The 24,991-nt window shown below is 44.6% G+C and overlaps 1 protein-coding gene across 5 annotated transcripts in view; it reads left to right on the forward strand.

Moving 5' to 3' along the window:
* The window catches only part of DOCK11 (dedicator of cytokinesis 11), a 202,512-nt gene that overhangs the window by 153,753 nt on the left and 23,768 nt on the right, over positions 1–24,991 (forward strand). For all 5 annotated transcript variants that reach the window (XM_045470976.1, XM_045470977.1, XM_045470973.1 and 2 more), the window contains 5 exons: positions 1,414–1,596; positions 3,626–3,739; positions 6,490–6,705; positions 6,795–6,852; positions 17,911–18,017. In XM_045470976.1, coding sequence (XP_045326932.1) covers positions 1,414–1,596; positions 3,626–3,739; positions 6,490–6,705; positions 6,795–6,852; positions 17,911–18,017 — 678 coding nt within the window. The remainder of the gene's footprint in view (positions 1–1,413; positions 1,597–3,625; positions 3,740–6,489; positions 6,706–6,794; positions 6,853–17,910; positions 18,018–24,991) is intronic.

A 24,991-nucleotide genomic window follows, 5' to 3' on the forward strand; every position in this document is an offset into this window, starting at 1 on the left:
CCTGGGTGGCTCAGTCGGTTAAGCCTCCAACTTCAGCTCAGGCCATGATCTCGCGGTGGTTGGATTCGAGCCCCGCGTCGGGCTCTGTGCTGACAGCTCAGAGCCTAGAGCCTGCTTCGGATTCTCTGTCTTCCTCTCTCTCTGCACCTCCCCCACTCACACTCTGTCTGCCTCTCAAAAACAAATAAACATTAAAAAAACAAGAAGAAATACATTCTTGGGGCACCTGCCAGTCTCAGTCGGTGGAGCATGTGACTCTTGAATCATGAATTTGAGCACCACATTGGGCATAGAGATAACTTAAAAAAAAAAAAAAAAAAAGGTTCCTATAACATGGGTTTAAACTCAAGATTCCCAACGAATAATTTTGGAAGGGTGGCCCTCTAGCTTCACACTCCCTGAAAAAATCCATTGTGCGCCCTCAAAGCAACTTCCTGCTTGCTTAGACATGTAAGCATGGGAGATTGTAACAAGCCTATGTTATGATGAATAGTTTATCTTCCACAAAGCAGCCTGAATACATTTTCAAAGTAATAGCCACTTGGCTGTTTTGAAGATTGAGCATAACTTTTGTACTCTCTTTCGAACGCCACAATGTATCTTACTCAACAACTATTTATGAGAAGACACACGTGCGTATGTTTGTGAGCGTATACTTTGCCTGTACCCCAGTTTGTTAAAAGATCAACTTTCCTCGCGGATTAGATTCCCACTATAATTTTCTCAGCATTGGGGAGTTCGGAACATAAGGAACTGTTTACATACGCAGCAAAAGAGTAAATAATGCAGACTGTCCTTCCCATTTTCAAAGCCCAAACTGAGACCCATCAATCATTCATCATTTCAGCCATTCATTAATTTAATACGTACTATCAAGAACCTACTTATCGGGGCGCCTGGGTGACTCAGTTGGTTAAGCCTCTGACTCTTGATTTCAACCCAGGTCATGGTCCCAGGGTCATGGGATCAAGCCCCGTGTTGGGCTCCACGCCCCGCGTAGGGCCTGTTTGGGATTCTCTTCCTCTTCCCTGCTCTGCCCATCTCCCGTGCTCGCACATGCTCTCTCTCTCTCTCTCTCTCTCTCTTAGAAAACACAAAAATAACCCAAAAACCAAAAACAAAAGAGCCTACTTACCGTCTCTTCCAGACCATTGTGAGCTCTTCTTGGATCTGTAGCGTTTACAGTCTACCCTGCACATTTGTGTCGTGACCTGTCCGCTGACTTGAATTGTTCTATTATTAATGTGTGCCAGTCTCCGGTTCTCTGGAGCAGAGCCCTGACCTTAGTTTGGTTTTGTGTCCTCGAGGCACTCGGTACAGTTGTGAGTGAGAAGATGGAAAGCGTTGGATGGGTGAGTGATCTGGGGGGGAGTGGGTTTCCGGATACTTACTTCCGTTTTTCCTGCTCTTTAGTTTCCCTCCGCCTTTTTCAAAGGAAGGGTTAACATGTGTGCCGCATTTTGCTACGAGGTTCTCAAGTGCTGCACCTCGAAGATCAGCTCAACCAGGAACGAGGCGTCCGCGCTTTTGTATCTTCTAATGAGGAACAACTTTGAGTATACCAAGAGGAAAACCTTTTTGAGGACCCATCTGCAGGTCAGTGAAAACCAAAGTTCGTGTTCTCTCTTCCGTTCCCTCTTTAGCCTCTAGATCGAGGCCTGGCGATACTCGGTCCACGACGGTAGCGGTTAGCCACCTAGGTCTCCCCTGAGTGCCTGACCGTGTCGTCAGCGTAGAATACACGTTGGTGTTGGACGGCCGAGGGCACAAAAGTAAAATATCGCCGTTGTTTTATGCTGACCTTACGTTGACGTGATAGTTTGGACATAATTGGGTGAAGTAAAACCTATTAAATTGCACCTATGTCTTTTTGCTTTTTAACGTGGCCACTGGACGCTTTAAAATGACGAATGTGGCTCACCTATTTCTGTTGGGCAGTGCTGCTCCAGAGTGTAGATGTGAAGAGCCCAGACTCTAGTGCGGAGTCCCAGATTCCCACTCACTGTGCGACCTTGAGCAACTGCCTGAGTCTGTCAGCGCCTGCCTCAGTTTCTTCATAGGTGAAATAGAGGCAAGTGTCTGTACCTCCCTCATAGGGTTTCATGAGGATTAAGTGAGATAAGGAAATACCACACCGAATATTGGTTGGAGAACATGACCGGTGAGAGCCCGTACGTTACGGTAACAGGTCTTTTAGTTTGTTTTTCACGTTCCAGCATGCCCAGTTTGTAAAGGATGAGAGACGGCTCAAGGTTTAGTGGAAAGCATGGGTTTTGGAAGCAGACTTACCGGGGTTTAAATCCTAGTTCGGCTACTTGCTTACCATGTGACCCTAGGCGAGTTACTCTGTCTGCCTTTAACCGTGTGCCTCATCTGTGAAACGAGGCCAACTCAAACAGGTATTGTCGTCACCCCCCTATTACGAATGGGGAAAGTGAGGCACAGAAGGGTTCCGTAGCTTCCCCACAGCCACACGGTGAATAATTGATAGAGTCAAAACTTGAAGGAAGGCAGTTTGACCCTAGAGCTTGTGCTCCTCGTTCCCACAAAGCCCTGCTTCCCGGGAGCGGCCATCGACACCTTAACGTGAATCATTTAGGTAATCATCCAAGGGAGCTTGAGAGATTCAAATCCCCATCAAAGGCCCTTCCGTCCACCGCTGTCTAAACTAGACAGACCCCAGCGAGAAGCCAAGAAGGGAGCCGAAGCCCTGGAGTTGGGAGTGTGGCACACGGAAATAGACCAGCGAAAGGCGGGCGAGAGGCCGTCAGAGACAAACGTCATTTGTTCCCGGCTCTGCCGGAGCTACTCCTTAGCAAAGCGTGTTTATAGTGGGGGTCTGACCGCCCCTGTTAGCAGTTCATGATTTTGAAAACCGTTTTAGATCTAGCTGTGCTATGAGTTTGGAACAGCCGTTCACCTCTAAACCAAGAAACGTCCCAATAACGTTTGTCACCGGGACCTCTGGAGCTGCTCTTACACTAGAAGAATTTAAACCCCTCACGTATGAAGAAACTCGATTATGATGGAACTGTGAGGCATTTTAAAAAATCTTTTTAAGTGTATTTATTCTAAGAGAGAGGGCAAGCAGGGGAGAGGCAGAGAGAGAGAGAGAGAGAGAGACAGGAAGAGAGAGCATCCCAAGCAGGCTCCGTGCTGTCAGCACAGAGCCCAAGGCAGGGCTCGATCTCACAAACCGTGAGAACATGACCCGAGCCAACATCAGGAGTCCCACGCTTAACCGAATGAGCCACCCAGGCACCCCGGTGAGGCATTTTTAAAAGAAGCGTTTCAGGGGCACCTGAGTGCCTCAGTCAGGCATCCAACTTCGGCTCAGATCCTAATCTCGAGGTTCCAGCCCCACACCGAGCTCTCTGCTGTCCGCACGGAGCTCACTTCTGGTCCTCCGTCTCCCTCTCTCTCTGCCCGTCCCCTGCTCATGCTCTCTCTCTCTCTCTCTCTCTCTCTCTCTCTCTCTCAAAAAGAAATAAACATCTAAAAAATTTTCAAACAATAGAAATAAAAGAAGCGTTTCCTACGGGTGCTTATGGGCTCATACGATGATGAGGATAAGCAGCATTTGTTCAAAAGACACTCGAAAACCAACGTGTGCTTCCTCCCACAGATCATAATTGCTGTGAGCCAGCTGATAGCCGACGTGGCACTAAGCGGAGGATCGCGATTTCAGGAATCCCTGTTCATTATCAATAATTTTGCAAACAGTGACAGACCTATGAAGGTACGTCCTCACTACAAGTAATAAACTAGCACCACATTCACTGTCAGAGAAGCTCACACTTCTTGTGAGTCCAAACCCTCATTGGACTCACAGCTTTTGATGGCGCAGGGCGCGTATAGAACGTGGGTTTCACGAGTCAAGGCTCTGTTTGGTACGGCATCCAGAACACCGCCCGGCACGGAACAGAGCTTCAGTATTCGTTGACTGGACGGATGAATGACTGGGTTGTGTATACACAGCCGTTAGAGCTAGTAGGATTGGAATTTTTTCCTGAGCTTGATTTCTACACTTGCTCAGACAAGGCATGGATTCTTTTTTGACTACCATTTGGCTACCAATACCATTTATGGTATTGGTTAATGAAGCACTGAGTTTGAACTTCCACAAAATGTCACTGAGAGTGGCCAACAGAGGAGGCATAACGCAGAAGGAATTCACCACTTGATGGTCTTCTGAGTTTTGAGAATTATCTTTGAACTGATTATGGCTTGCCGGGGATATGTGTGGGCAAACCCAAGGCCAAGGCTGTCGTTCTCCGGTACCAGCTGGCTGAGGCCAAGCCTAAGACCCTGACCACCGGTCGTATTCCTTACCCACATACTCAGAACCTAGACCATTGTAAAAATTCGTTTGTCTTGTTGCACGGAAAACAGGTTCTGATCTTCAGCGATGCACGTGTACAAGGGAAGAAGAACCTTTTTGTCAGTCAAGGGCTTTTCCTCCCCAGGGGATCATCGCCATTCTTGGGAAAGGTCATCCTCCAGGATAATTTGACCATATTGTGTAAAAACTGTAAGAAAAAAAAAAAAAAAAACACAGTCACAGCATACTTGATGTTTGGGACGTGTAGAATCTGAGTACCAAAAAAATAATTCCCATAGGAACGTTGCTTAGACTGAAAAAAAAACAAAAAACAAACAAACAAAAAAAAAAAAAAAAAAAAAAAACAACACTGATTAGTGCCAGCCATTCTCAGGCTGGGAAAGTTTGCTTTTCAGCCAGTTCTACTGGTTCCCCGGGAGATCAGCATATGCTCCAACTAATCCCATGAGCACAAAAACATTTTATGCCATTTAGGATCTCACACTCTGAGAGTTTATTTTACCACTTGTGACCATCCTTAATTCTTTGTTATATAAAAGTTGTCTTAGCATCATTTTCAAAGTAAATGAGGTCTGTATTGGCTGACCTTGGTAAGAAATCTTTTGCATGACTCATTTCTGAAATGACCTCGCTTTACTCTGGTGGGGCTGTCATCACCAATAAACCCTATGACAACAAGTTATGCCTTCACCCCAGGAAATGGGACTGCTACTGGGGTATAAGAAGGAACTTTATTATATATAATTATTATTTTCGAAGGGATCAGGAAGGCACTTTGAAAAACCGTTTCCTCCACAGTTGGTTACATTCACATTGAAAAGCTCCCCAATCCCTGTATTGTCCCTTCCTCGTCTTCTCTGAATCCTACGGATAACTGTGATTGCTCCATTGGGGTTAAGAGGAAGTGAGAATACGTTCTTAGTAGCGGCCAGGATAAAAAGGAAACTGTAGCTTAATGGGTTTGGAGGACAAAACAACATTTTGAGAGAGGCTATTCACTCTTTAGGGTTTTCTGTGATTCACAACCTTTTAGTTGTGTAAGTGGACATCGTTACGGTATTGGTGTAAGGTTTTTACTTGAGTGTACGTGGCAGTGTTTGGATGGAAGAGTGGCTGAGATCACTAGCTCTGGAACCCGAATGTCTGGGTATAAATCCTGTCTCTACCACCTAACCAACTGTGATGCTTTGGCCAAGCTATTTAACTGCTGTGCGCCTCAATTTTCCTCTATAAAATGAATTACAATGGTACTCATTTCATAGGGTTGCTGCAAAAGTTAAAACATGTAAGGCACGCCTAGACCACACGAGTACCTAGTAAGCTGTCAAGTTTTAGTTACCGTTATAACTAAAATCACACAATAATGGCAAATAATTCTCCTGGCTGTCGAATTTACCGTGGACAAGCTGGAAAGCTGGAGTTCAGGGCCAGGTAGTCTGCCTCCAGATCCATGCTTTTATGTATTGTGACTATACTGCCGTCAAGTTTAGAGCCTTTGAAGCCTGAGCTAATTGGACATTTTAAAAAAGAATTCATTTACACGGCTTCAGGGGTGCCTGGGTAGCTCAGTCGGCTAAGCATCCGACTCTCGATCTCGGCTCAGGTCATCACAGTTGGTGAGATTGAGCCTCACGTCGGGCTCTGTGCTGACAGTGCTGAGGCTGCTTGGGAGTCTCTCCGTCTCTCTGTCTCTGTCTCTGTGTCTCTCTGCCCATCCCCCACTCGTGCTCTCTCTCAAAATAAATAAGCGTTAAAAAAAAGAAAGCTCTTTATTTTTTAATATTTATTTATTTAATTTGAGAGAGAGAGCACGAGCAAGGGAGGGGCAGAGGGAGAGAGAGAGAGTGAGAGAAAGAGACACTCTTAAGCAGGCTCCAGATACTCAGTGAAGAGCCCGACACAGGGCTTGATCCCACAATCCTGGGATCAAGACCTGAGCCGAAATCGGGAGTTGGATGCTCCACACCGACTGAGCCACCCAGGCACCCCGTACACAGAAAAAAACCAAAGCCCCGTAGACACATGGTATACCAAGAACTGTAATCAGGAATATAAATCATGGGATTCCCAGGATTGGATGCCAAGGCTTAGAGCACATGGGTAATATTGATAAACATGTCTTTTTTGTTTGTTTGTTTTGAAATTAGGCCACTGCTTTTCCCACAGAAGTCAAAGACTTGACCAAGAGAATCCGTACCGTCCTTATGGCCACCGCTCAGATGAAGGAGCATGAGAAAGATCCTGAAATGTTAATTGATCTCCAGTACAGCCTAGCCAAGTCCTATGCGAGCACCCCGGAGCTCAGGAAAACCTGGCTTGACAGCATGGCCAAGATTCATGTAAAAAATGGAGATTTTTCAGAGGTGACTGCTTCGGACGTTGTTCTAAACACCACCCTGCGGAAAGCTCTGGAACGCATGCTGACCGCTCTTCCTTTGTCTTCCTTTTCCAGGCCGCAATGTGTTACGTGCACGTGGCAGCCCTGGTTGCCGAGTTTCTCCATCGAAAAAGTAAGACATTTCTGCTCCTAGAGACGGGGAGAGTTTCAGTTAGCCCCGGAGTTTTTCTCTTTGTAGCTTGAATGTGTTACGATTGAGCTCTGAAATATATGTTCACCTTTAGCCTCGGTGTTCAAACAGAAGGTGTTGGAAAACTGGATTATTCACTTTGCCTTCTGCTTTCATTGAGAGTACAGGAATAAGTTTAAATAGCACAGGGCCAGGCCTGATGCCCAATGTTTATTTTCCAAGACCGTCTCCCTGGAACACTGCCACAAATTAAATTCTTCTCGGGGCTCATGAGGAGCTCTGGTGAATACAGATCATTTGTTTTCCCCTCATCCGTCTCGACTTCAAAAATGCACACAGGTTACAGCTCCATAGCCACTTTAGTGCAACAATACTTTGGTATTAACAGGGACTCGGGGCGAGGGGGCGCCTGGGTGGCTCAGTTGGTTGGGCGTCCGACTGCGGCTCGGGTTCATGATCTCGCGATTCGTGGGTTTGAGCGCCGCATCGGGCTCTGTGCTGACGGCTCAGGGCCTGGAGCCTGCTTCGGATTCTGTGTCTCTCTGCCCCTCCCCTGCTCGTGCTCTGTCTCTCTCTCAAAAATAAATATTAAAAAATTAAAAAGAAAACAACATGAAAAGGGAGTCAGGAGGCGCCTGGGTGGCTCAGTCGGTGAAGCGTCCGACTCTTGGTTTCGGCTCAGGTCATGATCTCATGGTTCGTGAGTTCAAGCCCCTCATCTGGCTCCACGCTGCCTGTGCGGAGCCTGCTTGGGATTCTCTCTCCCCCTCTCTCTGCCCCTCCCCTGCTCTTGCGTGCTCTCTCTTTCTCTCTCTCTCTCTCTCTCTCTCTCTCTCAAAATAAACGAACCTAACAAATAAATAAAAGGGAGTCAGCGCATCGGCAAGATGGCCAAGTAAGATGCCCCTTGTTTCTATATCCCCCCCTCAGCAGTTTGCCATCCGTCTGCGGACAAAAGTGCCTCTGTGGGAGCTGTGGGATTCAGCACCATACAGCCAGGGACCTGGGAGGAGTCTCCCCCACCTGTGCCTCAGGCAATAGGCAGGCAGACCTTGGTCCTGGACGTGGACCCTGTAGCGGCTCATGAACTGGCCCTAGCCTTTCTCAGCTGTGGTCTGAGCACACCTGGAGAGCCCCGTCTTAGATAATCGTCCACAGACCAGAGGACCTTGGTGGACGTCCAGGAGGCCCGTGGCAAAGTTCCAGCATGCCGTTGGAGCAGAACAAATACAAGTTCAGATGCATCGTAGAGGGTGAAAGGAACGGTCTTGACTTAACTCATGTCACCCCTTCCCCAAGGTGGCACAGCTCCGTGCCAAGAGAGACCTTCTCGCCCATGATTTCTTCTGTGGGGAACAAGTGGGAGCATGTGAGTGGGCCCCTGGCATCCGCAGCAGTATAAGGCCTGCCAAAGAGACGCATTTCTCGCTTGCCCCATCCGGGGTACCTGGCTCATGAGCCGCATGACTAGGGGCAGGAAGAGGGTGGGGAGTAGATCGGACTCTTAGAGGGCCTTAAAGAGACGTGGATCCTGCTAACCGCATCGCAGGCTCCATCTAGAAGCCCAAGGCACTAGGGACACGTAGCTCATGGATTCCTGCCCCCACCCCCACCTAGCCCACAGGCACCTCTAGTGCTCTGTGCATCTAAACCCTGCACTCCTTTATCCTGTAACCGGCTCCCTCTGTGTGCTTCTGATGGGTGGCTAAGAGCAAGCCTTGGCAGCCGACCAGAAGGCCATCCAGCATCTGTGGGCCACTAAGAGACCACAGGCTTGAGCTTTTGCACTTTGGCCTGGCGTGTTGCACGACGGAGAGAAGGCATACAAGCCTCGGAAATCTGCCACAAAACGGGCACCTGGGTGGTTCGGTCGGTTGGGCGTCAGACTTCAGCTCAGGTCACGATCTCATGGTTCACGAGTTCAAGCCCCGCATCGGACTCTGTGCTGACAGCTGGGAGCCTGGAGCGAGCCTGCAGCCTGCAGCCTGCTTCAGCTTCTGTCTCCCTCTCTCTGCCCTTTCCCCTTTCCCACTCTGTCTCTCTCTCTCCCTCAAAAATAAACATTAAAAAAAAATCTGCCACAAAAGGGAGCAAGAAGAATGAAGCCAGTGTATCCGTAGGAGGTCCGTGAAAGCCACAGACTCCGTAGCAGGGCAGATGGAAGGTGTTTCTCCCCCAAAGTCAGTCAGCAAAGATGGTCGGAGGTGACTGCTATTTCAGATGCAAAGACAGCCATGCAAAAGACTTCAGAGAACAGGAAAAATGAAGGAAACATGGCACCACCAATAATCTTCCAGTAACCCAGGCCAAAGTCCTGGAGATCTGCAATGTACCTCATGAAGAATTCAAAATAGCTGTTTTAAGGAAGCTTAATGAGCTATGATAAAACAGAGAGTTCAATGAAACCAGGAGAATAGTACAAGAACAAGAAGTTAAACGCAGATAGGAAATTTTAAAAAAAAATCTGGCATTGAAGAATACAATGAATGAAGTGAAAAATGCAACAGCATTGCCAACAGAGTGGATCAAACAGAAGTAATCTGTGAATTGGAAGTCAGGACCTTTGAATTTGTTTCATCAGAGGAGAACAAGGACAAAAGAATGAAAAAGAGTAAAGAAGCCTCCGGGTGTGATCTTTGGGATAGCATCAAAAGAAACAATCTGTGAATTCTTTGAGTCCCAGAAGAAGAAGAGAGGGAGAAGGAGACAGAAAACTTTTATTTCAAGAAATATAACTGAGGGGCGCCTGGGTGGCGCAGTCGGTTAAGCGTCCGACTTCAGCCAGGTCACGATCTCGCGGTCCGTGAGTTCGAGCCCCGCGTCGGGCTCTGGGCTGATGGCTCAGAGCCTGGAGCCTGTTTCCGATTCTGTGTCTCCCTCTCTCTCTGCCCCTCCCCCATTCATGCACTGTCTCTCTCTGTCCCAAAAATAAATAAACGTTGAAAAAAAATTTTTTTAAAAAGAAATATAGGGGCGCATGGGTGGCACAGTCGGTTAAGCGTCCGACTTCAGCCAGGTCACGATCTCGCGGTCCGTGAGTTCGAGCCCCGCGTCAGGCTCTGGGCTGATGGCTCAGAGCCTGGAGCCTGTTTCCGATTCTGTCTCCCTCTCTCTGCCCCTCCCCCGTTCATACTCTGTCTCTCTCTGTCTCAAAAATAAATAAACGTTGAAAAAAAAAATAAATAAAAAATAAAAAGAAATATAACTGAGAACATCCCAAATCTGGGGAGAGATTTGGACATCCATGTTCACGAAGCTCATAGATCCCCCAAACACTCAACATAAAGAGAGCTTCTCTAAGACCCGTTATAATAAAACTATCAAAAGACAAAGAACCCCAAGGCAGCAATAGGAAAGAAGTTTGTAACTGACAAGGGAACCCCCATAAGGCCATTGGTAGGTTTCTCAGCAGAGCCTTGCAGGCAAAGAGAGAGTGCGATGAAGTATTCAAAGAGCTGAAAGAATAAAACTGCCCGCCAAGAGGACTCCAGTAAAGTTGTCCTTCAGAAGTGAAGGACCGATAAAGACATTCCCAGGCAAACAAAAGCTGAAGGAGTTCATCCCCACTACACCTGCCATGCAAGAAAGGCTGAAAGGAGTTCTTCAAGCCGAAACGAAGAGATGCTAATTAATAACATGAAAACCTGTGAAATGGATCCCTAAGAATGGATAAAGAAGATGTGGCACATATACACAATATTCAGCCACAAGAAAGAAGGAAATCTGGCCAGTTTGGGCAATATGGATGGCATAGCATAGCATGGCATAGCATTATGCTAAGTGGGATGAGTCAGAAAGAAAGACCAACACCGTATGATCTCACTTTCATGTAGCATCTAAAAACTCGAAACCACAGAGGCAGAGCGTGAAATGGTAGTTGCCAGAGGCTAGGGGGTGGGGAAAATGGGAAGATGTTTGTACCAAAGGGTACAAACTTTCATTTAGAAGAGGAATAAATTCTGGGGATCTAATGTACAGCACAGTGATGATAGTTAATACTGTATTATATACCTGAAAGTTGCTGAGAAAGTGGATCTTAAATATTCTCATCTCCCCGCAAATGGCAATTATGTGGGGGGGGGGCATTCATTTCGCAATATACACGTATCAAATCAACACACACACCTTAAACTTACACAGTGTTCTATTTCAGCTGTGTCTCAACAGAGCTGGCGGGGAGGCGAGGGAAGGAGAAACAAAAAGGGAGTCGGGGGTTTTGAAGGGCTTCAGGAGCCAGCAGATCTAATTCAAGAATCTGCCTGAAAGCTTCCCTTTCCAAAACCAGTATTGTTGGCTATATAAAACTACTCAAATAGTAAAATAGTTGAGTTAGAAACCTTCTGCTATCTATCATAATGGCCAGGCTATTTCCTTTACGGTAGTTAGATGAGTAACATCAGGGCAAAATGAAACCATCTTGTGGGAGCCTTATCACTCTGGTTTGATCTAGGAGAACACAGCCACGTTTTGTTTTGTTTTGAATTCCAACAGTTAACTATATAGCTTCCATTTTACATCTAAGGCTCAGTCGATGGCCTCATATAATAATACCACCCATGTGGGGAGAACCTCTTTATACATAAAGAGTCATCCCGGGGCGCCTGGGTGGCGCAGTCGGTTAAGCGTCCGACTTCAGCCAGGTCACGATCTCGCGGTCCGTGAGTTTGAGCCCCGCGTCGGGCTCTGGGCTGATGGCTCAGAGCCTGGAGCCTGTTTCCGATTCTGTGTCTCCCTCTCTCTCTGCCCCTCCCCCGTTCATGCTCTGTCTCTCTCTGTCCCAAAAATAAATAAACGTTGAAAAAAAAAAATTAAAAAAAAAAAAAAAAAAAAAGAGTCATCCCAAGCATGGTATCATGAATAACATGTAGATTCATTTTACTTCTATTTTTTTTATTATTATTTTTAATGTTTATTTATTTGAGAGTTGGGGGGTGCAGAGAGAGAAGGAAGGAGAATCCCAACAGGCTCCACGCTGTCAGTGCAGAGTCTGACACGGGGCTCGATCTCAGGAACCATGCGTTCGTGACCTGAGCCAAAATCAAGGGTCAGACGCTCAACTGACTGAGCCACCCAGGCGGCCCCTTTTCACTTATATTTTAAATTAACACTTTCTGTTTGGTACTGAAATATTTAACAACCCATGTGTTTGAAATTGGTAGACTCTAGTGTTCACCTTTGAGTGCCTAGACTTGGTTTTAAAATGGAAAAATAATAATTATCAAAAGAAGGCCCCATCTGAGGGGTTTTTTTTTCCCTACATCACCAGTCTGCCTGTGAAATTATAGTCAAACTAAATATTGAAATTGTACATCTGCAGTTCCAAATAAACTGATACGAGAACTCAAGACACGGTAATGCATTTTTAGGTGTAGTTTTCCGACAGACGAGGGTAGTATTATCTCCTCTCTCTCATTAGAGAAATCTGCAAAAAGATTTTTATGTCCACGGAGTATCAAACTGTACCCTTTAGATATTGAAAATTGTTAAATATGTTAAAATATTTCCCTAGATTTTTTTCCCCATAGGTACAAAGACTTAAAATTAGGCAAAAATCAAGAATTATTAATCTCCATTATCAGTCCTTAAACTTTGAAAATACAAGACTGGGCAAGATAGCAACTAAAATAGAATATAAATATTGCTGTGGTTTGTTGGACATGAGTTGGGGGCAGCTAGCCTGTACACAAAACAATGTGACCTGTTTCAGTAAGTGGAAATAGTGCTTTAAAAACTTTTCTGAATATTTGAGTATAGTTGACACACGATGATACATTAGTTTCGAGTGGGCAACATAGTGACTCAACTTCTCGGTATGTTATGCTGTGCTCACCACCAGCGGAGCTACCGTCGGTCACCGTACAAGCTACTGCAATGCCATCGACTGTACTCCCTGTCCTGTGCCTTTTATTCCCCTGATTATTCACTCCATAGCTGGAAGCCTGTATCTCCCACTCCCCTTACCCGTTTTGCCCATCCCCCTCCCGCTTAAATATTTACTTCTTAATACCCCAAGGTGTTTAAGAGGTTATCCTTCCTATAAAGCAAAGAGTCCCTCTCTGAGTAGGAAAAGCATGTTTTGCGTTTAACAAAACATGTTAACGTTTAGGAGTTCATGTATTTATTTATAGGCCCCGTTTATTTTTAAACCTGGAAAATCCTACTTGCTTAAACTAGCCAACCTTATTCTAAGGGTGGCTCAGTTGGTTAACATCTGACTCTCGATTTCGTCTCAGGTCATGATCTCATGGCTCGTGAGTTCGAGCCCTGTGCCGGCAGCGCAGGGCCTGCTTGGGATTCTCTCTCTCTCTCTCTCTCTCTCTCTCTCTCCCCCCCCCCTCCTTGTCTCGGCGTCCCCCCCTCCCCCCGCCTTCTTTCAAAATAAATAAACTTAAAAAAAAAAACTTAAATGGTGGCAGTAGTAAAATCCTCAGGATGTCCCCACCCTTGGCTTTAGTCACTCAGATGATCCAAAACACCTTCTTTTGGTGATGAGTTGATTAAACTATGATAGTTATACCAATAGACCCTATTAATTGAAAACACAAGTTAAAAATTTAATCTGTTAACCTGTCATCTAGCCCGAGAACTTCATGATCTAGATAAGAGCTGGCTATTTACAGAGTAAATAAAACAAACATTTGAGTTCAGCGCTGAAAAAAAAAAAAAAAAAAAAAAGATTTTATTAGTCCTTAAGACAGACTTCACAAAAATAGTTGAGCAGTTCCACAACCCTTTGTTTTCTACTGTTAAGCGTCCTTTGCTAACGAAGACAAAAGGGAAGGAGAGTTAGAAAGTATTTTAAATCTTGGCCATAGCAATTGCAAAAATTTTGTTTTCTCAAACTCCTAAGCCATTTCTCTTGAAGTCATTATAAAGCGCTTCTTACTACTTACCAGCTGACATATTGGAAACAGATGTTCGGATGAGAGTTTTTTTTTTTTTAAAGAGTTTGTTCCATTGAGTGGTTGCCTAAGCAAGCAAAGGCTTGGGCCCCTGTCCCCTAGGGCTGACTACAAAACACCGGTGATGGCTTATTTCTAGATCCTTCTTTTTTCATGTTTCAAGCACTGGACTGAACGGGAAAGGGGGGGGGAGGTGTGCAGTTTTCCCTGCCCCCACCCTTCATTCAGTCAGCCAAAGCCCTTGGTCTTCCGGAGAGACCTAAGGATACCCTTCTCTTCCTTTGACCTAAGTTCCCTCTAAGTGGTGATACTTCCTGGGTGTTGGGTACTCTCACCCCCACGGATCTAAAAAGAAAAAAGGTCTCAATGTCCCTATTTCGGTTCTATCTGAGAACACCTCCCTCCCCCCCCCCCCCCGCCAAGTATTCTAGATCTCATTCTTTGGAGGCGAGACTTGATGTACCTCTTCCTGAGAGAGGGCACAACTGTTCTGAGCCGGGGAAGACAAGAGTCAGGTGTCTGCGTCCTTCCACCACCAATGGGCATCCAAGGCTCAGCAAAGCTTCGGTCCTAGAGGCCCCCCTCCCCCCGCCAACAACCCAGAAAAAGGAATTTCCTTTCCCATAGAGTCTGTTCCTTTCATTCCTTATAGGGTAATGTTGCTCCCTTTCCCAAGTCTTTTTACCCAGGATCTGATAGCTTAAGTTCCACAGGCTTTTTATTTCCTGACTCCTTGCCAATCACAGCCCTCCCCGCCTTTTGCCTCCCCTCCCGCTTCAGGACTTTTAACCTCTTATCCTTCTTCTGACTAGCAGTCTTATTTTACCAAGGGTTGAACTGCCTCCCCACCCTCCAACCTCCTCCCGGCTTTTATTTTTTCCTGGGACACTTGTGCTCAAGGTAATGGTCTGTCCTTGGACAGTGTGCATCTTGCTTTCCCTAGGACAGCAGTCAGGACTACAGAAGCTATAGCTTTGAAGGGCAAGGTCAGGAATCCAGGTCATATACCAGAAAGATTGATAGCAGACTCTTGAAGACCACCTTATATAATGCTACAGAGCGCCATGGGAGATCCCCAAAATGCGTGCCTTCCTCTATTGGGATATATACACTGGCCACTTCCAGATTCAGCAGCTTGTTTCATCTAAAAATCTTTCGAAGGGCACTTCGGTGGCCACCCTCGGCTCAGGTCACGATCTCGCGGTTCACAAGTTTGAGCCCCACGTTGGGCTCTGTGCTGACAGCTCAGAGCCTAAAGCCTGCTTCGGATTCTGTGTTGCCCTCTCTCTCTGCCCTCCCCGCTCGTACTCCGTCTCTTCTCTCTCAAAAATAAACATTAAAAAAAAAACTTTAAAAATCTTTCTAGGGCTAAGGGCAATCAGAAATTTCCCCAAGCATTTTAAAGACCCTCACAACGAAAAGGGTCCTTATGTCATTGGATAGTTTGGTGGGTGCTAATAACTTATGCAAACAAGGGGGATATATTCTCCTCTAGATAGAGATACGTCATTAGGCACAGGACTCCAGATAACACGCTTACCACGTATAGTGGACTCTGAAGCTAACAATCCATGAAGCAGACAACAAACTCCAAAGTGGGCATTGACCTGTCAGTTTATGAGGAAAAACATAATTTGCCCTCCTTATACTTAAAATATATACTTGAGGGGCGCCTGAGTGGCTCAGGCAGTTAAGCGTCCAACTTCGGCTCAGGTCATGATCTCGTGGTTCATGAGTTCGAGCCCTGCATCAGGTGTTGTGCTGACAGCTCGGAGCCCGGAGCCTGCTCCGGATTCTGTGTCTCCTTCTGTCTGTCTCTCAAAAATAATAAACATTAAAAATAAAATAAAATATATATTTGAAATCTACTTAAAATTTACTTCAAATATCTCTCCCAAGATGCTTTAGCCTCATCTGATCTCAGGCACAGGAGTGTGCCCCTTTTTGTCCTCCCCTAAATCACAGCATTCTAGAAAAATCCTAGATTTGGGAATCACTTAAAAGTCTCAGAGCAGACAGGCATTTTTTTCCCTAGTCGTGGACCGAGCTGCCAGAGGCCTTCAGGGATTGACAGTTTTCTTTGTTGAGGACCGTTGGGGGCCCCCTTCCCTACCACCTAGCTCTTGACCTCGCAGAGTTGATCAAGTGGGACATTGTCTCCTAAATTTCAGAAAGTTCTCCTAACGCACTATTCAAAGAGTGGCCGATCTGAGAACTTTGTTACTGGGTCACAACAAGCTAAGGAGTATTATCCTGAGTGGAAATCAGCTATGTCGCTGAGTGTATTTAATTTAGCAGAGTCTATAACAGACCATCTTAGTCATGCTTATCTTCAGAAATGAAGCGTGTTCCGCTCTGTCTTCAGTGTCTTTTATTACCTGATTTCTTTCAACAAAAATGGCCCTGAAGGCCATTGGGTCAAAGTAAATCTCATTTTCATTTCTTTTTTTTTTAATTTTTTAAGTGTATTTATTTATTTCGAGAGAGGGGGAGTGCGAGCCGGGTAGGGACAGAGAGAGAACAGGGAGAGAATCTGCCTAATGCAGGGCTTGAACTCAAAAACCGGGAGATCATGACCTGAGCCAAGATCAACGGTCGGACGCTTAACTGACTGAGCCACCCAGGCGTCCCTTATTTTCATTTCTGCCTCGCCTTTCTTCACAGAAATCCACTGACTGCTCCCTCTGTGTCTCTCCATTCTTGAAAAAGCACTTCAGAATAACCCCATCTTCCCTCTCCAGAAGTCTGTCTCTCTCTCATAGAAGCGTGGTGCTTATTTGATAACTCACGCTCTATCAAGCATCTTACAAGACGATGTATGTGTGTAGCCTTCATTTAGACCAGGGGAGCTGGCAAAACCCCAGCCCTGATACCTGACCTTTCTTTCTGCCAGAATTCTGAGAAATCTCTTAAATACGGGGAAGCCTGACTCTCTTAAACCTTCCTTCTTCTTTTCCCAAGAGTGTTTGGACACATGCACAGAATGTGTAGGGCAACCACAAAGCCTGCCTTCTATACCTGAACTCTTGCTTGACGGCAAACATTTGGTCCACGATCCCACAGCAGCTGTTCCCAGCTTCAGCTCACTTGCTACTTCCCAGGGGTCCAGCTGTAGACTCACTGTACCAGCTGGCCACAATTGGCCAACCTTGGAAAAGCTCATTTATTTATTGGTAACTTCGGTTGTTAAGAATTCATGCAACACTCCTTATGTGCTGGGTTCCGTCCCACACACTTTGCACTTCCTTAAATTCTCGCAAAGTAGATATTCTCTCCATCTTGTAGCTGATGAAGCGTTTTACACTTCTAGAGAGAGAAGCCTGTCTAAAATCACGCCGTTAGTGATAGAACCGAGGCAATCTAACTCTGAAAGCGTGCTGATTCTCCCAGGGCCTGTCCCCTTTCTCCAAGGACGCTTCAGTCCTGCCACATGTTTTCTCTGCCTCTCTTACAAGTCCTAGGCTAGGCTTCCTCCAGCCACCCAACCCACTTCCTTTTTCCAGTTCTTCAGGAAAATTAGGAACTAGAAACGGTTACCAAAGCACATTCCCTGGCTGCCTGAAAAGTACATGCCCTTTTTGGTTAGGTGACAGACCAGAAACACACAGGATCAAAGCGGTCAGTTACACTAGGAAACATTTACTATACTAGCCACTGAGGATGATGCATGGTCAGAGAATGAACCTGACTTGTTAGTAACTTGAGCTCGCTTTTCGGGAAAAAGACTGGTAGAATGTGTCATAGATGGGAGTAATTTGCAAAATTCTTTACAAGCTGAAAATTGCCACTAATGGCTTTGACCGGCACAAAAATATCTGTGTTTGTTTTTCAGGGTGAGCAGTCCACGTAAGGCTGTTCTTCACAAAGCACTTTTTAAAAAATAAATTTACTGGGGCGCCTGGGTGGCTCAGTCGGTTGAGCATCTGACTTAGGCTCAGGTCATGATCTCACGGCTCGTGGGTTCCAGCCCCGCATTGGGCTCTTTGCTGACAGCACAGAGCCTGGAGCCTGATTCAAATTGTGTCTCCCTCTCTCTCTGTCCCTCCCCCACTCATGCTCTGTCTCTCAAATGAATGAATGAATGAATGAATGAATGAATGAATGAATGAATTTACTTCACTTCTTTCTATGCATACAGAATTATTCCCGAGTGGATGTTCAGCCTTCAAGAAAATAACTCCCAATATAGATGAAGAAGGAGCAATGAAAGAAGATGCTGGAATGATGGATGTCCATTACAGTGAGGTAAGATTCCAGGGCCTGCAATGCCAGTTATATAAATTTAACTTCTTAAAATTTATATTAAAAAATTATTACAGCTAACTTAATTTGGAAGGTAACCAAGGGCTGATGAACTGTAAGCATTAAAACTGCCCGGGGCAGAGATGTCCCTATTTGGAATGTGGAGCCTGGCCTCTGGAGCGGTTCCTGTTGTCTGGTTTTAGAGAGGCAGTATTTATCATCTTCAAATTACCATCCCAGTAACCAGATCAGGGTCCACATACTTTGGAAAAATCTCCATAAAAAATAGAGTTAACGATGCAACAGCTGAGCAGTATCCGCAGAAAAGTATTTTCTAAACTGGAAAATTTCTGCCGTAAACTTCTTATGGGTAGCAAAACAGCTTTAGTTGTCAATCAATGAATCCGTATTGACTTAGGAACAAGGCTCTGGGCTTGGTGATATAGGAGCTGTAAAATAATTACATACGGCTAATCCCTGACCTCCAATATCAACCTGAACAGCTAATATACCTACATGGAAATGGGTAAAAAAAAAAAAAAAAAAAAAAAGACTATGCCATTTGAATAATGGCCTCAGTGTGCTCCATGTAAAGTCAAAGGTGAGAGAGATGCCTTTGAGCTGAAGTAAAACAGAGGAGGTATGATCAGAGAGGGGTGGAGAAAGAGGACACTCTGGAGGCAGTCTAACAGAGGAGGATAGTAGCAGGGACAAAAGTTCAGAGGTGGGAGGGGCACCTGGGTGGCTCAGTCTGTTAAGTGTCTTGACTTCGGCTCAGGTCATGATCTCGCGGTCTGTGAGTTCCAGCCTGGTCTCTGGCTCTGTGTTGACAGTTCAGAGCCTGGAGCCTGCTTCAGATTCTGTGTCTCCTTCTCTCTCTGCTCCTCCCCTACTCAGCCCCTCTCTCTCTCTCTCTCTCTCTCTCTCTCTCTCTCAAAAATAAATAAACATTAAAAAAAAAGGAAAGAAAGAAATAGCCTTGATCCTGACTCTTTTTAATACTCTCAAGGAGACGGGTAACATTTCTTATCAGTCAAGAACTCCGATCTGTTTTGTATGTAAACACATTTGTTGGAACTCTTTTGTGTTCTACAGTAAAAATTTATATATTTTATTTGATGTATACAGATAGAATCCTGTTCCAAAAGAGCCTTTGTATATTTCAGCTTAGGTAAGAAGGCTTCCTCCTCATGCCCTCACCAGTGGAAAAATAACCAACACTGATTTGTGAGTTTTATTGAAAAGTACAAACGTTTGTCTATTTAGTGCCTGTATTTAAACGCATGAATGAAACCAATAATAGTGAAACTTAATTTGTTTCTCAAATGACTTTTCTGACCTTTGATTTTCAATAGTTTGTAAAGATATAATTAGCATACAGTCAAATGCACATTCCTAAATGAACAGTTTGATGAACTTTGACAGTTGTATGCACCCATGTAACTTCCCATCAGAAACAAGAAAGAGAACACGTCCATTCTCCTGGAAAGTTCCCTTGTGCCCATTTCCAGTCAGTCCCTCCTCCCCCACCGTCTAATTTCTCACACCATAGATGAGTTTTGCCTGTATTTTGGTGCCATAAAAATGGACTCATTCATTCCATTCGATACATACCGTTTTGTATCTGGCTTCTTTTGCTTACCCTAATGTTTTTGAGATACATCCACGTTGTTGAGTATATCAAAAGTTTGTTCTTTGTCATTACTAAATAATACTCCATTGTATTGATATCTGATTTGTTTTTGTAATCCAGTCTCCTGTTGATGAACTTTGGATTGTTTCCAGTTCAGGGCTGTTAGGAATAAGGTTGCTTTAACCATCCTTATCTATGCCCTTTTGTGGACATATGCTTTCATTTTTCTTGGGTAAATACCTAGGAGTGAAATTACCGGATCCCCGGGAAGTTGTATATTTAATTTTCCACGAAATTGCCAAAGAGTTTTGAAAAGTGAATGGCCCGTTTTATACTCCCGCCAGTAACAGGTGAAAGTTTCAGTTGGTCGAGATCCTCACCAACATCTGATATTGCTGATTTTTTTTTTTAATTTTTATTTTTGCCATTCTGTTAGGCATGAATTGGTATCTCATTGTGTTTTTTTATTTATATTTTCCTGATAACTAATGATGTTGAGCACTCTTTCATGTGCTTCTTTGCCTTTCATATATCTTCGTTTGTGAAATGTGTGTTCAGGTCTCTTGCTCATTTTTAGAAATGGCATTGTTCGTTTTTTAATTGTTGACTTGTAGACGTTTTTTGTACGTTCCGGATATAAGTTCTGTGTCGGATATATGTGCTGCAAATTTATCTTTGATTTGCTTATTCATTGCTTAATTGAGTCTTTTAATTTAATTGAGCCAAAAAGTTTGGTTTTGATGAAGTCCAGTTTCCCATTTTAATGGTTTGTTCTTTTTGTGTCTGGTCTGAGAATTTTTTTGCTTACCTCCAGATTGTAAAGATATTGTCTTACACTTTCTTTTTTCTTTTTTTATTTTTTGAGATTTTATTTTTAAGTAATCTCTACACCCAACATGGGGCTTGAACTCACAACCCCCAGAGCAAGAGTCGCACGCCCCTCTGACAGAGCCAGCCAGGCGCCCCTTACATTTTCTTCTATAAACCCTGGATGTGAGTTTTATATTTAGGTCTGTAGGGGCACCTGGGTGGCTCAGTCGGTTGAGCATTCAACTTCGGCTCAGGTCATGACCTCAGGGTTTGTGAGTTCGAGCCCCGCGTCGGGCTCTGTGCTGACAGCTCAGAATCCGGAGCCCGCTTTGGATTCTGTGTCTCCCTTTCTCTCTGGCCTTCCCCTGCTCATACTCTGTCTGTCTGTCTCTCATAAATAAACGTTAAAAAAAATTTTTTTTTAATTTATTTAAGTCTGTAATCTAAAATACATTTTTGAGCATGGAATTAGATAGAGGTCAAGGTTCAAGGTAGACGTTTAGATGGTTCATACCCTATGGGGGAAAATAAAACTTTCCTTTTGCCTGATCGAATTCCTTTGGCACCTTGGTTAAATTTCAGTTCTGTGTATGTGTGCAGCCTATTTCTGCACTCTGTTCTATAGCACTGACCTGTTTGTCCATCTTGATATGAATATTACACCATCTCGATTGCTTTCACTTTATAAGTCTTGAAATCAGGTAATGTTAGCCCTCTAACTGTTTTTTTCAAACTCATCTTGGCTATTCTACACCCTTTGAATTTCCATATAAATTTTAGAATCCTCTTTTCTACTTCCTCAAAATAGCCTGCTGGAAGTTTTTGGGGGATTTTGTTAAATTTATATACGAGTACATGGAAAATGGCAAGCTTAGCAATATTGAGTCTTTCAATGAATATTTATTTAGGTTATCTTTAATTTCTCCCAACAGTATTTTGTGATTTTTTTAGGGCAGAAGTCTTCTGCTGAATTTATTGTTAGATAATTGATGTTTTGTTGCCACTGTAAACAGTATTGCTTGATTTATTTTTCAATTTGTTGTTGCTAATATATACCACTACAGTTGATTTGTGTATGTTGATCTTGTAATCTGCAACCTTGCTAAGTATGCTTATTGGTTTTAGTAGTTTGTTTATTCCTTAGGCTTTTCTATATATACAATCATACCATTTGCACAGACAGTTTTATATTTGCCAACCTGTAGGACTTTTCTCTCTTTTTCTTGCCTTGTGCTGCCTAGGACCTTCAGCATAATGTTGAATTCAAGCGGTGAGAACAGGCTTTTTTTTTTTTTTTTTTTAAGTTTATTTATTTATTTTGAGACAGAGAGAGTGTGTGAGCAGGGGGAAGGGACAGAGAGAGAGGGAGACAGAGAATCCCAAGCAGGCTCCGTACTGTCAGCCCAGAGCCCAATGCGGGGCTTGAACTCCCAAACCGTGAGATCATGACCTGAGCCGAAACCAAGAGTCGGACGCTTAACCGACTGAGCCCCCTGGGCGCCCCGAGAGAAGACATTCTTGACTCGTTCTCCAACTTATGAGACCAGCATTCAGCCTATAGATTTCTCATAGATGCCCTTTATCAGATTGAGGAAGGTCTTGTCTAGTCCTTGTTTCTGGAGAGTTCTTTCTTAATATCACGAAGGGCTGTTGAGTTTTTTCAAATGCTTCCTCTGCATCTATTACTGGAGGTACCGTGTTTCTCTTTTATTCTGCTTTGTTCTGTATATTACACTGAATTTTTTTCCTAATTGTAAACCAGCTCTACATGCCTGGGACCAAGTAGTTTGTCACAGATTTTTAATTACCCCCAAAGTTCTTCCTTCCCACTGTTACTGGAAATTTTAATTTGGCTATTAAATGTTAATATACATTTATTGAAGCAGCAACAGTTAATGACCATCTGTGCACCGCCACTATACTGGTGACTAAAGAAACCAAATAAAACTAAATAAAAATAAGATTTCATCACTACCCTTGAAGAGGCCCGGCCTATTTGGAAAGTCAGGTACATAGATGAGGGGCAAGTATGATGATAGATACCCACCCGATGAATGACCAGAGTAGGATAAAAGGCATCTAGTGTCTTGCTCCTCTGTATTCATGAGGAGAAAGATCCCAGAAGAGGTGATCTTAAAGAGCGGTCTTTTTTTTTTTTTTTTTTTTTTTTTTAATTTTTTTTCAACGTTTATTTATTTTTGGGACAGAGAGAGACAGAGCATGAACGGGGGAGGGGCAGAGAGAGAGGGAGACACAGAATCGGAAACAGGCTCCAGGCTCTGAGCCATCAGCCCAGAGCCTGACGCGGGGCTCGAACTCACGGACCGCGAGATCGTGACCTGGCTGAAGTCGGACGCTTAACCGACTGCGCCACCCAGGCGCCCCTAAAGAGCGGTCTTAAGGGAGTTAACCAAGTAAGGGGAGGAAAGGGCAGAGGGCACAACAGGAGCAAAGGCACAAAGTTAAGACAACACCGTGGTGCTTCAGGAGAACTACTAGGAGTTTGTTGTTGTTGGACCATAAAGTACAAGGCTGGGCCTGGTGAATGATAAGATTATAGAAATATCAGCCAGACTATTGCAAGCCTTGGGTGCCAAGTGAAAGAACTTGTCCTTTGCTCTTTGAAGGAAGGGATAACAGCCATCATGAGGTTCTAAGAAGGGGAGAGGGATGTGGTCTGGTATGCATTTTCACCAGAAGCCTGTGGCACATACTGAAAAGTGCCAAGGCCGGAGGCAGGAAGATCGATTAGAAAAAAATAACGAGGTCTTAAGCTTTAGCCAGGAGAGTAGAAATAGAGAGGAAGGGTCAGATTTGAGAACTGTTGAGGAAGCAACACTGGCAGAAGTCAGCGGTGAGCTGATTGGAGGGTGAGTGAAGAGAGAGCGTGTCCGTTTTCCGGAACTGAGGTAACAAAGTATGCGCTCGTTCATTATCTCACAGTTCCAGCATCCAGAAGTCTGAAGTCAAGGTGTCAGCAGGACCATGTTCCCTCTGAGACTCTGGGTAGAATCTTTCCTCGCCTCTTCCTAACTTCGGTGGTAGCCACTGGTCTCTAGGTCCCTTGACGTCATAGCTGCGTTACCCCAGCTCCGCCCCTGGAGTCAGGTGGCGTTCTTCCCGCGCGTCTCTGTCTGCTTGTGTGGACATCACTCCTATTGGGTTAAGGGCCCAGCCTCCTCCAGTCTGACCTCACCTGAACTAACTCTACCTGCAGGGGCCCTGTTTCCACAAATAAAGTCACATTCTGAGGTACTGGGGGTCAGGACTTCAGCATCTCTCTTTGAGGGACACAAGTCACCCCATGACAGGGCCCAGTCAAAAGTACTCTTAGGTTTTCTAGCTAAGGGTTCATAGGGTGTCGCCCCCGGCTAGATAGAAAGCGCAAGCGAAAGAACTAGGTTAGGAAGAAGGTGAGTTCAGAATTGCCTAAAGGGCATACAGGAAAAACTGTTTTAGCATTCAGCGCTGTAAACCTCAAGAACATCTCTTTAGGATGGAAACAAGCTGGGGCGCCTGGGTGGCTCAGTCAGCTGAGCGACTGACTGACTTTGGCTCGGGTCACGATCTCAAGGTTCGTGAGTTCCAGCCCCACATCAGGCTTTGCACTGACCACGCGAGCCTGCTTCGGATCCTCTGTCTCCCTCTCTCTCTGTCCCTCCCCCATTCACTCTCTGTCTCTCTCAAAAATAAATAAACATTAAAAAAATAGATAGAAACAGGCTGTTGAGACTCACAGATAGTGTCAGCAATGGGCCTCATCTTTTTATTGTCGAGATGAGGGTTCATAAAGTAACTTACAGCAGCTGTTATCATTCTGGCAAGGTCAGAGATCTCTGTCTTGAGCTGTTATCCTGTCCTTCTCACAAACTTTAGGGCCGGCAGTCAGGAAGGAAGCATTGTTTACCAAGACTGCATCATTTTAGTAAACATGTGTATCACTAACACAGCAGCTTGAAAGTTGTCCACTCTTCTGAACACTCTATTACATTATGTGTAAATATAACTTCAGTATAAAAAGGAAGCTGTGAACATTTACAGGCTTAGGGGAATTTACCTTATCAGACATACAGTTTGGAGCAAATAATATATCCCCTTTTAAAGATACTCCTTCTTGGGGGCACCTGGGTAGCTCAGTCAGTTAAGCGTCCAACTTCGGCTCAGGTCACGATCTTGCGGTTCGTGAGTTCGAGCCCTGAGTCAGACTCTGTGCTGACAGCTCAGAGCCTGGAGCCTGTTTCAGATTCTGTGTCCCCCTTTCTCTCTGCCCCTCCCCTGTTGACGCTCTGTCTCTCTCCGTCTCAAAAATAAATAAAACATTTTTTAAAAATTAAAAAAAAAAAGAAAGAAAACAGATACTCCTTCCTAATGGGTTACGTTTCTAAGTACAGCTAACATCCTCACTATGTGAGTAAACGATATCCATAGGTACGCTTCACTATTATCAATATTGATTTCATATTTTTAAGAGTGGTTTCAGTTTCAGACATTACAAGTGTTTGATTTAGAAAATAGAGTCACACAAGCATACTCC

Source organism: Leopardus geoffroyi, chromosome X, assembly GCF_018350155.1.
Source record: "Leopardus geoffroyi isolate Oge1 chromosome X, O.geoffroyi_Oge1_pat1.0, whole genome shotgun sequence".
NCBI lineage: Eukaryota > Metazoa > Chordata > Mammalia > Carnivora > Felidae > Leopardus > Leopardus geoffroyi.